The 13,017-nt window shown below is 51.4% G+C and overlaps 1 protein-coding gene across 3 annotated transcripts in view; it reads right to left on the bottom strand.

Moving 5' to 3' along the window:
- Positions 1 to 577: 577 nt before the first annotated feature.
- The window catches only part of CARD10 (caspase recruitment domain family member 10), a 37,017-nt gene continuing 24,577 nt past the window's right edge, over positions 578 to 13,017 (bottom strand). For 2 of the 3 annotated variants that reach the window (XM_025206886.1, XM_014521001.2), the window contains 17 exons: positions 12,736 to 12,918; positions 11,597 to 11,752; positions 11,366 to 11,491; positions 10,991 to 11,188; positions 10,421 to 10,567; positions 9,290 to 9,405; positions 8,660 to 8,700; positions 7,843 to 7,963; positions 7,053 to 7,233; positions 5,965 to 6,088; positions 5,386 to 5,626; positions 5,002 to 5,071; positions 4,228 to 4,327; positions 3,179 to 3,337; positions 2,663 to 2,775; positions 1,857 to 1,972; positions 578 to 1,415 (listed from right to left, as the gene is read on the bottom strand). In XM_025206886.1, the coding sequence (XP_025062671.1) occupies positions 1,208 to 1,415; positions 1,857 to 1,972; positions 2,663 to 2,775; positions 3,179 to 3,337; positions 4,228 to 4,327; positions 5,002 to 5,071; positions 5,386 to 5,626; positions 5,965 to 6,088; positions 7,053 to 7,233; positions 7,843 to 7,963; positions 8,660 to 8,700; positions 9,290 to 9,405; positions 10,421 to 10,567; positions 10,991 to 11,188; positions 11,366 to 11,491; positions 11,597 to 11,752; positions 12,736 to 12,918 (2,400 nt within the window). In that variant the 3' untranslated portion in view covers positions 578 to 1,207. The remainder of the gene's footprint in view (positions 1,416 to 1,856; positions 1,973 to 2,662; positions 2,776 to 3,178; positions 3,338 to 4,227; positions 4,328 to 5,001; positions 5,072 to 5,385; positions 5,627 to 5,964; positions 6,089 to 7,052; positions 7,234 to 7,842; positions 7,964 to 8,659; positions 8,701 to 9,289; positions 9,406 to 10,420; positions 10,568 to 10,990; positions 11,189 to 11,365; positions 11,492 to 11,596; positions 11,753 to 12,735; positions 12,919 to 13,017) is intronic. The other variant, XM_025206887.1, reaches the window with a different exon arrangement.

Genomic DNA, 13,017 nt, shown 5'->3' with positions numbered 1-13,017 from the left:
CAAGGTGCTCTGAGCCTTTGGAGGTAATGAGAGAGCAGTCACTCTGGGAGAATCAGTCAAGCATCTTCAGTATGCCTCTGACATCATCAGAGAAACAGACTGTTGGGTCTGTACTGGAGAGGGAGAGAAGGAGGGGGCAAAGAAAGGAGGACAGAAAAGAGAGATGGGGTTTTGGTCCAGTCCATCCTCTCTCTCTGCCTGCTGCCTCCCTCCTAGGTAGCAGCAAGATAGCATTCCTCTGTCCCTGCCAGTGCCTGTCATGCAGCTGCACAGAGGGACCCCAGCTTGGCACAGAATTTAGGAGAGACCTGGGGAGGGGAAAGGCAGGAGGATAAGTGAATTCCCTCTCCCACTCCTTTCTCTTAATGCATGGAGCAGCAGCCACTCATCCATTTCCATTATAAATGGTATTTAATTCTCTTTTATATGCAGGTTTCCAATAAAAGGGTCCGTTAATAATTTATATGCAATAAAGATTACAATTACCATAAAACCAGAATGTCTCACAAACCCCACCTAGTGTTGTTCTGACTCCGGTGGGCTGTGCATGCATCCATGTGCTTCAGCAGAGGTGCTGCAGCAGGATAGCATCTGAGGTAGTGAAGGGAGCCAGAGAGACAGCTGTGGGGAAGGAAAGACTGATGCAGTGGCCAGCAGGGGAAGAACCAAATAAACAGACTAATAAAAAGGAAGAGAGCATAAAAGGGAGGAGATGCATGCCGGAGCCCACTTCACAGGTTTCCTCTAAGTGCCTACTCCCAGCTGCCCAAATCACTGGCCTACAGGGCAGACCCTGTTGCCAAGGCAAGGCCATGACAGAGAAGTGTGGTATGGACTCCAAAGGGTTCTTCAGTGAGAAGGCAAAATAAATCCCTGCAACAAAACACAGAAACTTCTCTGGGACAGAAGTCTGTATGCGTTACTTCCCACTATACTGGCAAGTTTCTAAGCAGCCTGAAGTAGGCTTGCTAGCTCCCTGGCAGAAATAGGCATAAAGGGCTACCCTGTCCCTTCTGGGACCTTCCTGACAGCGAGGCATCGTGCTGTATCCCAGACAGAAGAAGCAAATGACATTCATGAAGCAGCTTGGAGACTTGGAAGACAACCTCCTCTGGGTACGGACCATGGGCCAGGTAGCTTGTGGTCAGCTCCTCCATCTGGAGCCTCCTGTCACACAGGTGTCACAATGCCTCGGCTGGGTCTTGGATCATGGCTCGCCGACCTCAACCCACACCACCTTGGTCTGCTCCTGGAAGATGCAGCCCCGCACCACTTTCACCAGCTCCTCAGCATGGCACCAGGACTGGGGATCCACCCGGGCCCAGGAGCAAGGCAGGCTATGGAAAGCCTGCTCAGCACTACGGCACAGCTTCAGCACCTCAGAGTCACGCTGGCCCGGCTTTCCCAGCAAGCTCCTAACAGGACACACAGAGACACATCCACAAATATGAGCACCCCACAGAGAACTGAACTAGCACTGGCTGCACAGCACAGCGCTACCATGCCTCCCCTCCTACACACGTCCCCACGGCCAGCACTCCCATCCCATTCTCTATCATCCCATTCCCCCCTGCCCATCCCATGCTTTCATCCCATTCCCTCCAATGATCCCCCTGACAGAAGCCCGTACTGCGACTCTATTCCCTAAAGCAACTGCCCACAGCCAGTGCTCCTGCCTTGTTCCCTACAGAGACTGCCCTTCCAGAGCCAGCACTCCTGCCCTGTTCCCTCTACTGACTCATTCTCTCCCTCCCTCTCACACACACACTTGAACACACACAGACAGTGCTCCCACCCTGTTCCTTTGTCACTTCATCTGAGTGTAACCTCTGTCAGTCCTGAAGGGCTTTTTGTACCTGAGTCCCCTGATGTTCTTCTCAGTGACCTCGACATGGATAACAATGGGGTATATTTCACTTTTAATTAGATCCCTCACACTCTGGACTCCCAGCTCTAGCAGGCAGTGTTTATTCTGTAAAGAAATTGAATAGATTTACCAATTTAAATGGAAAAGAAATAACCTAAGTCTCTGACAGTTACATTAAATCAAACCCCATACTGTGAAATATCATTGCTTTTCCAATAGTAATTCCATTAAAGGTGGAATTTACAGCCAGCCCCAAGAGGGAAGTGGAGAATTAAAGAGTAGGGCCACTTGACATACAACAGACTGGGTTAGTGTCCAGCCTGACCAGCAAGTCCTCCTCACCCCTTCCCTCTGGCACATTCAGCCTCCATGTTCACTCTTTTCAGGGATTCTGTATCCCCCCACTCTGCTCCTATTTGGGAGGCCTTCCTTGCAGAAGATGAGCACCATGGTGGGTGGGAGCAGAATTCACAGCAAGCCCCCTTGAACAGAGCTTGACACTGGCTCAACAGAGGGACTAGGTCTGACACTTCATGGACTCATAGAGTTTTATGGTGGAAGCTATGGGATGAACCTAGAACTCCATCAAAAGGACCCTGCACCCAAATCAGTGACTCCTTTTCCTTCCATCCACTATACAAGCCAGAAGTCTCTTTTTTTCTCCCTCCTGCTCCTTCAGCAGTCTCAGCCTCTCTCTATTGACCATCAGTTTGCCTTGTTCCTGCCCCATCCCCAGAACAGGAGTCCCACTCCCCTGCTGGCAGTGCCCAGAGCCCTGGGCTTTCAGCTCAGCACCTTGTTCATGGCTTCCCGGATGGTGTGAATCTTCCCATTCTCCCGCTGGTCCTGGGGGACACCTCTAGCCACCTGAGGAGAGGGAGTGGCCAGCTCCTCTTCATCAAGGGTCTCTGCAATGGGAGGCAAAAAGGGGTGGTGGGCAAGAGGTAGGAAAGCCCATGAGAAGAACTAGAAGCCACCTTGGCTGGCACCATCTCACACCAACCCTGAAAGCCCTGTAAATGCATGCCTCACATTCTCAAAGCTAAGAAGATCTTAGCTACTGAACTTGGCTGGACAAGGTCGCCAGTGAACACAAATACCAACAGTTCTAGGGATATAAAGGACCTATGTTCAATGTTATTAAGGAAATTTTCATGCTTAAAAAGAGAAAGACAATAAGCCTCCTCAGAGTGGTAACATGATGTGATTAAAACAATGGGGAGGAAGCCAGAGGACATAGGTGTTACTCCTAACGCTACCCCAGATGCCCTTGCATCTCCTCAGGCAAGTTGCTTGGTTTCTCCAACTGACCTGCTGGGCACACATGGAAGTCCAGGCGTGAGTTGGGCAGGTCCAGCAGGTTCCTGATGAGCCGGGGCACTATACAGCCAGGTGAGAGCACCACAGGGCGAGGCCCTGGCACTACCAGAGGGTGAACTAGGATGTAGGGCTTTAGGTTCTTATTTGGGTCTGGGAGAGGACAAAATTAAAGGGAAACCAACCAATGAGTATTAGAGCTGAGGACAGTCACCAGCACAGAGATCATCCATACCTCCCCACCTTATACCTGTCCATGTACACATGAATCCCTCCTATATTCATCACTACCCTCAGCCTGTACCACAGACACTTCCACTTCTTCTTTTTCTTCTCTCATATATTTTATTTCCCCCTCTACACATTTAATAATGTGCCACAGCCACACAACTGCTTTATCATTGATGCTTGCCAGGTCCTCATCCTGGGTGCACAGGTATGCTGCATACATGAAGAGGTGGTCAGCAGTCTGTGGCACATCACCATACTCACAGATTGGACTGTCTTTTAAGCCGATCTTATTGCTGTTCTTCAGCACGCATCTATCACCTCACTCCCACATAGGCCCACACCCAAGCACATGTCTCCATCCTTCTACTCACATGCTTCCTGGACACTGAGAGATCTTTTCTGGATTTAATCCCCCATATCTTTTGTACCCGTCACCCTTCCCAACCTCTGCCTGTGAGACGAGAAGACAGACTATGGGTCCCCTTCCAGGTCCCAGTTCCCAGTTAGCCAGAGGGGTCAATGGAGTTCCACATACTGAATGCTCCTCTCCTCTCCACAGGGACTGAGTGTATACAAGGAGCATGGCAGCCACAATACAGACCATCTTAAAGAGGCATTAAATAAGACATAGCATGAAAGAAGGGAAAAGGCTTCCCAGACTCTGACAGGGAAATCATCACAGAAGGGTGATCTACCAGGAAGACAGTGGTCAAAGGCATTTAGGCCTGCTAGGAACCATTCAGATTGACTTTGTCCCCAACAAACTCCTCTCCCAGAGGGCAAGCCAGAAAGGAGGGGTGGTAGCAGCTCACCTGGGCAAGGGTCCAGCAGCAGCTGTTGAAGGCACTCCGCCTGGCCCCCTTGCTGTTTGGATTTCCCTGGACGGAGCTGGCCTAGGCCATATTTCTTCAGCTGAGAATGGGAAAAACAGAAGAAAGTGAGTGAGGAAAACAGAGTAGGGAAGAGACTAAAAATACAAAATTCTTCTCTCCAGTGCTCACTGATATCAGATAATCTGCTCGCTGGCAAATGGGCAGGGAGTTAGCAACAGGGTCAGGCCCCAGGAGATTCAAGGGCTCTTTTGGAATGAGAACCCGACAGCTCAGCCTCACAGAACATTTGATGTTCATCCTGTCTGGGACCCTTTTTGGCACCCCTGCCTGATGCAAGGCTCTCCCACTTCTCCAGCCAGCAGCATGACATCTGCAGAGCACTCCCTTTGGGACAGAGTAAGGCCAGGACTGGCATACATCAGAAAGCACTGCTCCACTTCCAGCTGCTGCCTCTGGAACCAGCCCCAGGCCCAGCCCTTACAGTGCACCAAAACTGCAGAAGCCATGAGAACAAGAGACCAAGAGCCTACCTTCCCATTTCCTGCATCAAGACTTGCTGTTCACTTACAACAAGGGATGTACACTGGCAGTTACATGATCAAGTCAGCAAGGGGCAGTGCAAGGACACAGGCCAAGGCCCCCAAAGTTCCCCAAAGCACCTTTCCCACCCACTACCAGATGGGAGAATGCCATACTGAGTGGGGGCAGATGGACTGTGGGCACCAAGACCTCCTACAAGCACACCACACTTACGTTATTCCGGTAGCCCCTCTGCCGACCTTGCACTTGGCCCTTCTCCAGCATTTTCAGAAGCTGCTGAGCCCTAAAAGGAGAAAGATTACCCTCAGATAGCAGGGGATGTAACTAAGTAAGCCCCCTGTCCCACCATCTGCTGCTGGCATCTCAGTAAGAGGGGACACACTCTGTCACCCATTCATTTTGCAGCACCCAGAGATACCACAGCAGTGGGCACTGTTATAAGACCTTGAGAAACCAGACTACCAGGACTCCTAAAGAGGACTTATAAAGGCAAAAAGAGGAGTGAGGGCAGGAGGGGACAAAAGCACCTTCCCCAGTGCCAGAATCCTGAAGCGCTTGGATTCCAGTGGAGACCAGTGCCTCCCACGTCCCTGTTACCTGCTGTAATTAGGCACGGTCCCTCTGTCCAGGTCCCTCAGAGTCAGGGGGTCAACACGGGCACAGTACCACTCTTGTCGCCCCTTGTGCATGGTGTCTGTGACGTGCAGGATCTCCCGACACTTAACACACAAAGCGCAGGGGTCGGACTGTTCTGGGAGGGGCAGGTTGGCACGCACATAGAATGAGTCTCCAGGAATTTTCTTCCCTTCTTGTAGCGCCTCCCTAAGAGGCTGGTACCCTGGCAGAAGAGACACAGATGTCTGTAAGGTCCCTTCTGCAAGCAAAGCAGGCAGGAGGAAAGTGGGTAGTCACTCACAAGGGACCTTAGTGACTCTCCATGTCTCTAGGACAGCAGTGATACAAGAGCTGGAATTCACAGCCACCTACTGCTCCTTGAGGGGAGGCTCCTCAAACTCAATGAACATGGCCAGGAATGGGAAAGTAGCAGGGGTCTCATAGCGAGACCAGAAGCAACCTGGGATGAAGGGAGATCCAGGCTGAATGAACAAAGAGGCCGAGGTCATCCACTTGCCTCTTGCCCCAGCAGGGAAACTGAGACCATCTGCTGGGATTTACCTTGCATATCTGGCTGGAAGATGAGACCAGCTAGGTCATCCCAGTGCAGCAGGCTCAGGTAAGCCACCTCCCGTGTGCAGTTCTCCAGGGATAGCACCTCTTCCCCCAGTGATGTCCCCCTCAGCTACCAAGGACAAATGGACAGCATGCCACAAGAGAAGCAAACATGTTTTCCCACTCCGTTTCCCAGCTCCCTCCCTCCAGCTTCTCATTAGCATCTTTGGTGAAAAGAAACAAATAAGAGCGGTGGAAGGGACAGAAATGCTCGTGACTCAGGGATTCACCCAGCTGCTATCCACTGGGCCTAGGAAAGACACTGACCCTGAGGGAAAGTTCTCTCACATCTGCCTGAACTTTCTTACACCTTCCTCTGAACCATCTGTTACTGGCCACTGTTAGTGACAGGATGCTAGACTAGATATCCCATATAGTATGACAGTTCTGTTTCTCATCATTTTTTTCCCCCTTCCTATGACTCTATTTGACTGCAAACCTTGCTATATGATACAATGGAATGCCTTTCAACCTATTCTGGGCTGTGAGTATGTCATGTATCCAGTCTGTAAAGCACTTTAGATTAACAGAATGGCTGGCAGGCACTGGAGCAACAGACAGGGGTATTACTGTCCCAGTTTATGGGTCTTACTTTTTTCCTCCTCCCTTGAATGGAAGGAATCTTAAAGTTAATCACATAAGAGAGACTCATTATCTGAACAGTGGTAGATAGATATGCTTACTTGCAGTATGCATGTTAGTTTGTGTGTGCTGCATAGAGATCTAGGCAAGGACTTTTCTATGGTAAACACGAGACATTAAGCTGGAACTCAGCACTGTGTAGAAGCCCCATGGGAACTAGACTTGATGGCCCAGGATGTCCCTTTTAGCCTTCTGTTCCTGTCTGATAGCTCAGAAGTTGCATTCCTAGTCTACCAATACTGAGGTTCATGGTTCAAGCCTCTAGTACAGGGCTTTGGATCAGCTGCTCAGCCCCTGTCCTGTTCATGATGTAGTTGTAATTGACATTTAATAAAGGTCCCCTGTGTAAGAGGAGCTGTAATCTCACACATCTGGACAATTTCCTGACTTACCTCCAGAAGCTGACAACCTTCTCTGAGTCCTGCACTCTCAGCCTTTGAGCCTGGCTTCACCCACTGGACATAAATCCCTGTTTTGTTCCCCCCCAGGATGGAGATGTCTCCTCCGAGGCCCCTGTTCTGAGGCACTGGACTGCGCAGGTGACCCAAGCTACAGAGCTGTACCACCAGGGACCTGGTGACAGGAAAAAAAAAGGGAAATTCAAGTTCCCTGCCTTTGCAAGCAGTTGTATTCCTTAACTGGTGCACCATGTTGCTGGGTACTCCCTTAGGTGATATATCAAGTCTAACCAACTACAAACAGGATTAAGACATGAGGTGACCATATCTGTATGACCAAGGGATCCAAACCACATTTACTAAACTCCCATAGCCCAATCCCACCCATGGGCTGGGCCCAAAGAGAAGCCAAGATGGACTTCTTTGAAAACAGGATCTCCCATGGTTGAAGCTCTAGTTTACACTCTAAGGAGGATGTTCCCAGCTCAAGGGGCTGTCCCCATCTCCAGCCCCAATGCCAGGTGTATATCAGGTCATCACAACAGACACAGGCACAGGAAAAACGTGGGGTCCCTTTTAGGAAGTGGAATCTGAGCGAATCCCTCAGACTCCATTTTCTCTTCCCTTCAGAAAAGGCCAGTGTGGAACTGAGATCCTAGCTCAGGAAGCCACAAGTGACATGAAGACTGCCCAGAGTGGGGGACACTTCATTATTCTGGGGGGAATCCTGATCCTCTTTCAGCATCGAGTCTAACTCAAGGAAGAGTGTATCAAAGGGAGGCACCTCCGGGTGGGCTCCATCCGGTCAGAGAGGCTGGACAAGCAGAGCTCTGACTGCACCCTGGCATTCGAGCTGCTGGAAGAGGAGGAGAGGCCAGCCATTGAGGCAGATGTGGTACCACTCCCTAGAGGAGAAAGAGAGGGAAGGGAGCATGTCACCTCTGACAGCTGCATAAACTCAGAACCAAGTAGGGGTCCCATGCAGGGTTAAGGGTTGGCTAGTCAGCCAGGTTGGCTGTGGGTAAAGGGGTAGGGATCTGCATTGGATCTCTGTATCCCCAGAATGGACTTTAGAACAGGCAGTTCCCCCACCACATCCCATGCCTCTTTAGCTGGTGGCCGGTGGGTGTCTGACTGCAGAACCCAGGTAGCCCGCACACACCCACCCACTCCCCTAGCCCCACATCACTAGCACATGCCAAAGAACCAGCCAGCCATATGATATACAACAGGACAGACTCTGGAGATTTACAACCCGTCACCATGATCCAATAACACCCTGAAGCCGAAGCGTTTATCTCTTCCAGTTCCTAGCCCTCTGACTCCGAATCGAATTCTCCGTCAAATAAAACTCGCTATAAATTAAATATAGCAAAGGAGAATATGCTAAAGCTTCTGCAGGAGACAAGCGATTCTCTCCCGACATAGCTGTTGCAGCCAACTGGGGAAGTGTGGGGCAATGGTGCCCCCCAGCGGGCACATGGCCTTGCAGCTGGTTTATCACAAGCAGAAGGCATTGGAGACTCCCCTCCACTCCCACCTCCTTGCCCCTCAAATGGTGCCCAGGACAATCCTTCCATAGAAGCAACGGCTGATGCTACCTGTCAAGTATTCCATGCTGCCAAAGGACCCGCAGGACAGACTGAAAGGGAAAAACAACGGGGAAGCATCTTGTAAAGCTGCTACCAGATGCTTATTGGTATTGTATTATGAATCACATGGCTCCCCTGTAGGCAGCACACCCTACTCCTTCCCCTGGGCTGCTGCTGCTGCCCTGCCTCCCCCCACTGGTGCTCCTGCCCCATCCACTCAGTAGCACCCTCCCAGGGCTCCAACCCCTTTGTTCTGAACAGTGCCAGCACCCCTGCACTATTCACCCTTCCAGCTCTCAAGCCACTGCTCATGCTTTCTCAGTGGCACCTTCCCATCCTATGGCCTGCTCCCTTCCTCCCTGCATGCCTATTGCAAGCTTGTCTCCTTTCCTCCCATACCACTATGAGCAGAGCTCCACCACTGCTCATCCCACCAGCCTACCCTAGCTACCCTGAGCAGCCCACACTTTTCCTATTATAATAGTGCCCCTCTCCCCAAACAGCTGGTGCTACTCCCCTCTCTAAGGGCCAGCATCCCTGCATCCTTTCCCCACCACTCCTTGTTCCCACACAATACCCCCTGCAAGGAGCAATAAAAGAACATACCAAGTGTAGATGGTCCAGGTTTCCCAAGCTTACCTTTTTATGGGCACACAACTGTCCTCACGCTGCCGTCGGAGGATGGAGCCCACACAGGGAGGGAAGGGGAAGGTGGAAAGGCGGTTAATCTCCTTCTCACTTTCTGGAGTCACCTCCTGAACAGAGCAAAACACACAACAGTTTAACCCAGCCAGCACCAAACTCCAGAGCCTTCCCCAGCCCCAGTTCCAGCACTGCCATCTTCCTTCCTCTTTGGGTGGGTCACCTTCAGTCCCCCACAAGATGTAACAAGGCAAGTGGGTGCTGGGGGCAGCAGCAATGTGTAAAGCCACCAGAGTGATTGTGTGGCTGCAGCTGTTATTTTTCCCATCCCCAACCCCAAGTCGATGCCCAAGACTGCTGCCCGGGTCACCCAGTCTTAGTTATACTACTTGTCCTCCACCAGAGCAGCTGGCACCACATTTCAGCTCAATACCAGCTGGCTCTATAGGCTACCCATGAGAAATGTAATCTTTGCAGAGATGAGGCAAGATGCCACACAGTGCTGTACCTAAGTCCCTGTCCCCTCAGTTGCCTGCCTGAAAAGCAGCTCTGTACCCGCCAAAGTGTGGTCTGATAAAGGTATGATAAAGGGAACACCAGTTAGGTAGGTCTGCTTATCTCCTACCACAAAAAAGAGGGGATGATATGGAAAGGTATGGGCACAAGCACAGAAGAAAAGACCCGAAGACTCTCCTCCTCCTACTCCCTGTGGAACTGGTTGCTGCAGGATATGACTGAGGATCGATGGCCCCTATTAGAGCCAAAAGGAGTTTTGTCACTGAGTTCCATGGTGCTTTTTTGACTGGAGACCATATCTGCATCAATGCTAGCAAGCGCAACACTTCTCTTGGGTGAGGAAGAGTACTTCCCTACCAGTAGAGTACTGTGCAGTCAGGTACCGAGCTAGGTGTGGGTCGTGAGTTTACTATTCATGAACAAACATGCTCAGAGCACAAGCCTGGGGGTGCCTGTGTCCTGTTCCCAGCTCAAGCACCAGCCCCTTGTGTGACCCCCTCCAACTCTCTGCCAAGTAGAGAATGTGATGACACTTCCCCATGCCTCAGCAGTGCCTCAGGGCACTGTGACTGACCTCAACAGTAGGTCAAGACACTGTGCCCAAAGTCTCACCATGCTCTGACTTGTGGGATCTCCCAGGAAGGTGATGGCAGAGACTCCCAGTGGGTCCGTGAGTCCAGCCACCAGGGGAGAGGGATTATCGCTCAGGCTCCAGCTGCTGCTTAAGTTGGAGCAGAGGGAGTGGGAGGAGGTGAACATCTGGGAGAGAAGGGACCCAGTTAGAAGGTCACTCTCCCATTAAAACCCATCACCCTTTCCCCATGCCCCTGGACCACTTCCCCTTCCCCTTCCCTCCTCTTTCTGCAGCCCCACACCATTCAGGGTCTCAGTCTCCTCCTCCCCCTCTAACTTAGAGTTTCACCCCCTTCCTCCATCCCCCACTAGGAACCTATCCTCTTCCACTCTGGCCTACCCCCCCTACCACTGACATCTGGGTCCTGTCTCCCCATCTTGTAGACTATCTAAAGAGGTTGGGATCTCCATCACTAGAAGTTTGCAAGGACAGATTGGAAAACATGTCTGGGATGGTCCAGATAGGGTTGGATTAGGAGTCCTCCTCAGCCCTGTTTTTCCATGACTGTGATTCTTGGTTTCAGACCTTGATGGCTCTTTGTCACGCACCTTCTTTCCCATGTCCCGAGTGCCTTGGTATCGCTGCACCTGAGCCTCCAGAGAGCTGTTCAAGCCCTCTAACTTGCTCAGCTTACTCAACAGCTTGTCTCTCTCTTCCTCCAAAGTCCGGACCCGTTTGCGATACTGGTCCTTCTCAACCAGGCTCTGAGAGTACTGCAGCTGGACCCCATCTCGGCTCTGGATAGCCTGCAGTGGGACCAGACACCAAGAGTGAGAAGGGTTGGAGGGGACTTGGGGCATTCAGCACACAAAACTAGCCCCCTTTCCTAGAGACAACTTGGTGGGGTGGGGTGGGGTGCGGTGAGGTTGAGAGACAGCCCCTTTCCTGAGGTCAAAGGGCCTCTGGGACAAACAGCATCTCACCTGATCCCTCTCCTTCTCTATTTCCTCCAGCTGAGACAACACTGTGTTCATCCGGTGTTTGTACAGGTCACAATCCTTCTGCAGAGTCCGATACTTCAGCTGAAGGTCTTCCATCTCCTGCAGGTACTGGAAACAGGAACAAGAAACAGTCACATCCACCCAGGTCAAATAGCGCAGCTGCTGAAGGACCTCATCTTTCAAAGGCACCAATGTATGCATGTACTATATTACCTTATCCCTTAGCTCCTCTGCCCACTGCAGTTCGTTCTGCACAGAGTGGAGCTTCTGGCATAGCTCCTGCCGATCATCTTGGGCTTCCTTCCAGTCATGCTCCAAAATGTCCAGGAGGATCTGCTCAGATCCTGGCACCTGGGTCTCACCAGTTGCCTGGCAGAGAACAAAACAGGGTGACCAAACCACAGGCTCCAAGAGATTCTGGAAATTGGGGGCAGGTTTAGGCTCAGCCTGTGAGTCAACCGACAAATAAGCATTACTACTACTACTTGCACCTAGAAGCCACACTGCTTTCCAAGCCTCGTGGTGCTCAGCACTCATGTAACCTTGGCCAGAAACAATCCTGCCCCTAAAAAGATTATGGTCTGCATAGGCCAGACAAACAAAGGATCATCGTGGCTAACTGAGGCATGAAAGGGATCGGGTGGCTTGCCCAAGGTCACACAAGGAACCTGTAGCAGAGCCAGAAGCTGACACCACTTTGCCAGAATTCCACTCTGGGGCCTTAGCAAGCCATCCAAACATCTCAGCTGCCTCATAGAGCCCAAATGTCCCTTCTCTTCACCCAGATTGCTAAGGCTACCACAGGCCTCAAACCAGGGATCAGGGAGGAGAGAGAATCTAACTCAGGATTTTAGACAAGGGCCTTGTCGCTGGTTGGAATGGTTTCCACGTGCTATTCCTGAACACCCTTGGGTGGTGGTTCCTCCCTTTCATTGTTGTGGTTGTTATTCTTCCAGGCTTGAGTCAAGCTTCCCTTTCTATTTTTGCGCCTGTGTCCACAGCCCCTGCTTATTGTCAGACTCTATAAATAAACCTGCTCTTTTATTGTTTCCCCTACCTGGTCAGCAGAGCTAGCTCTTAAAACATCAACAGGACTGTACTGCAGCAGAGGCTAAGGCCTTTGACACAGACAAGGGCCTCAGCCGCAGCCTCAACAGTCCAAAACACCTGAAAAGGGGAAATGCAATGCTAAAGAGAACCGAACCCTCTCTGTGCTACAGCTTGCTGCAGCCATATGCTCAGAAGTCTCCACAGGGAAAGCCCAAGCAAGAAAGGTCAGTGTAGCCACAGAGGAGTCAGAGCCAAGGCCTGCTTTCTCCTCTCCCTTTGGCCCTGTGGCCACTGGCTGGTACCTGCAACCTGCCCTGCAGCTCCTGGAGTGAAACTGTTAGCCTTTGGTTCTCAGCCCACAGATCAGACACCACGTCGGAGTGGCTCCGCTCCTCTGCCTCCCGCTGGGGCACGGTGGACATGTGTTTCCTCAGCAGGGTGCATTCCTCCTCCAGACTGGTGACCTTACATTTCAGCTGGTCTACCTGGGATGCAGAGAACAGAGATGGCATCACCCCTCATCACCCTCACCTTCCTGTAGCAGACCAAAGCAGATACACTGAGATAGGGCTTGGGAGCAATGA

The sequence above is a fragment of the Alligator sinensis genome, unplaced genomic scaffold (assembly GCF_000455745.1).
Source record: "Alligator sinensis unplaced genomic scaffold, ASM45574v1 scaffold215_3, whole genome shotgun sequence".
NCBI classification, from domain to species: domain Eukaryota; kingdom Metazoa; phylum Chordata; order Crocodylia; family Alligatoridae; genus Alligator; species Alligator sinensis.
Note: the sequence above shows the minus strand (reverse complement) of the source record. Positions and strands in the feature narration are given on the sequence as shown.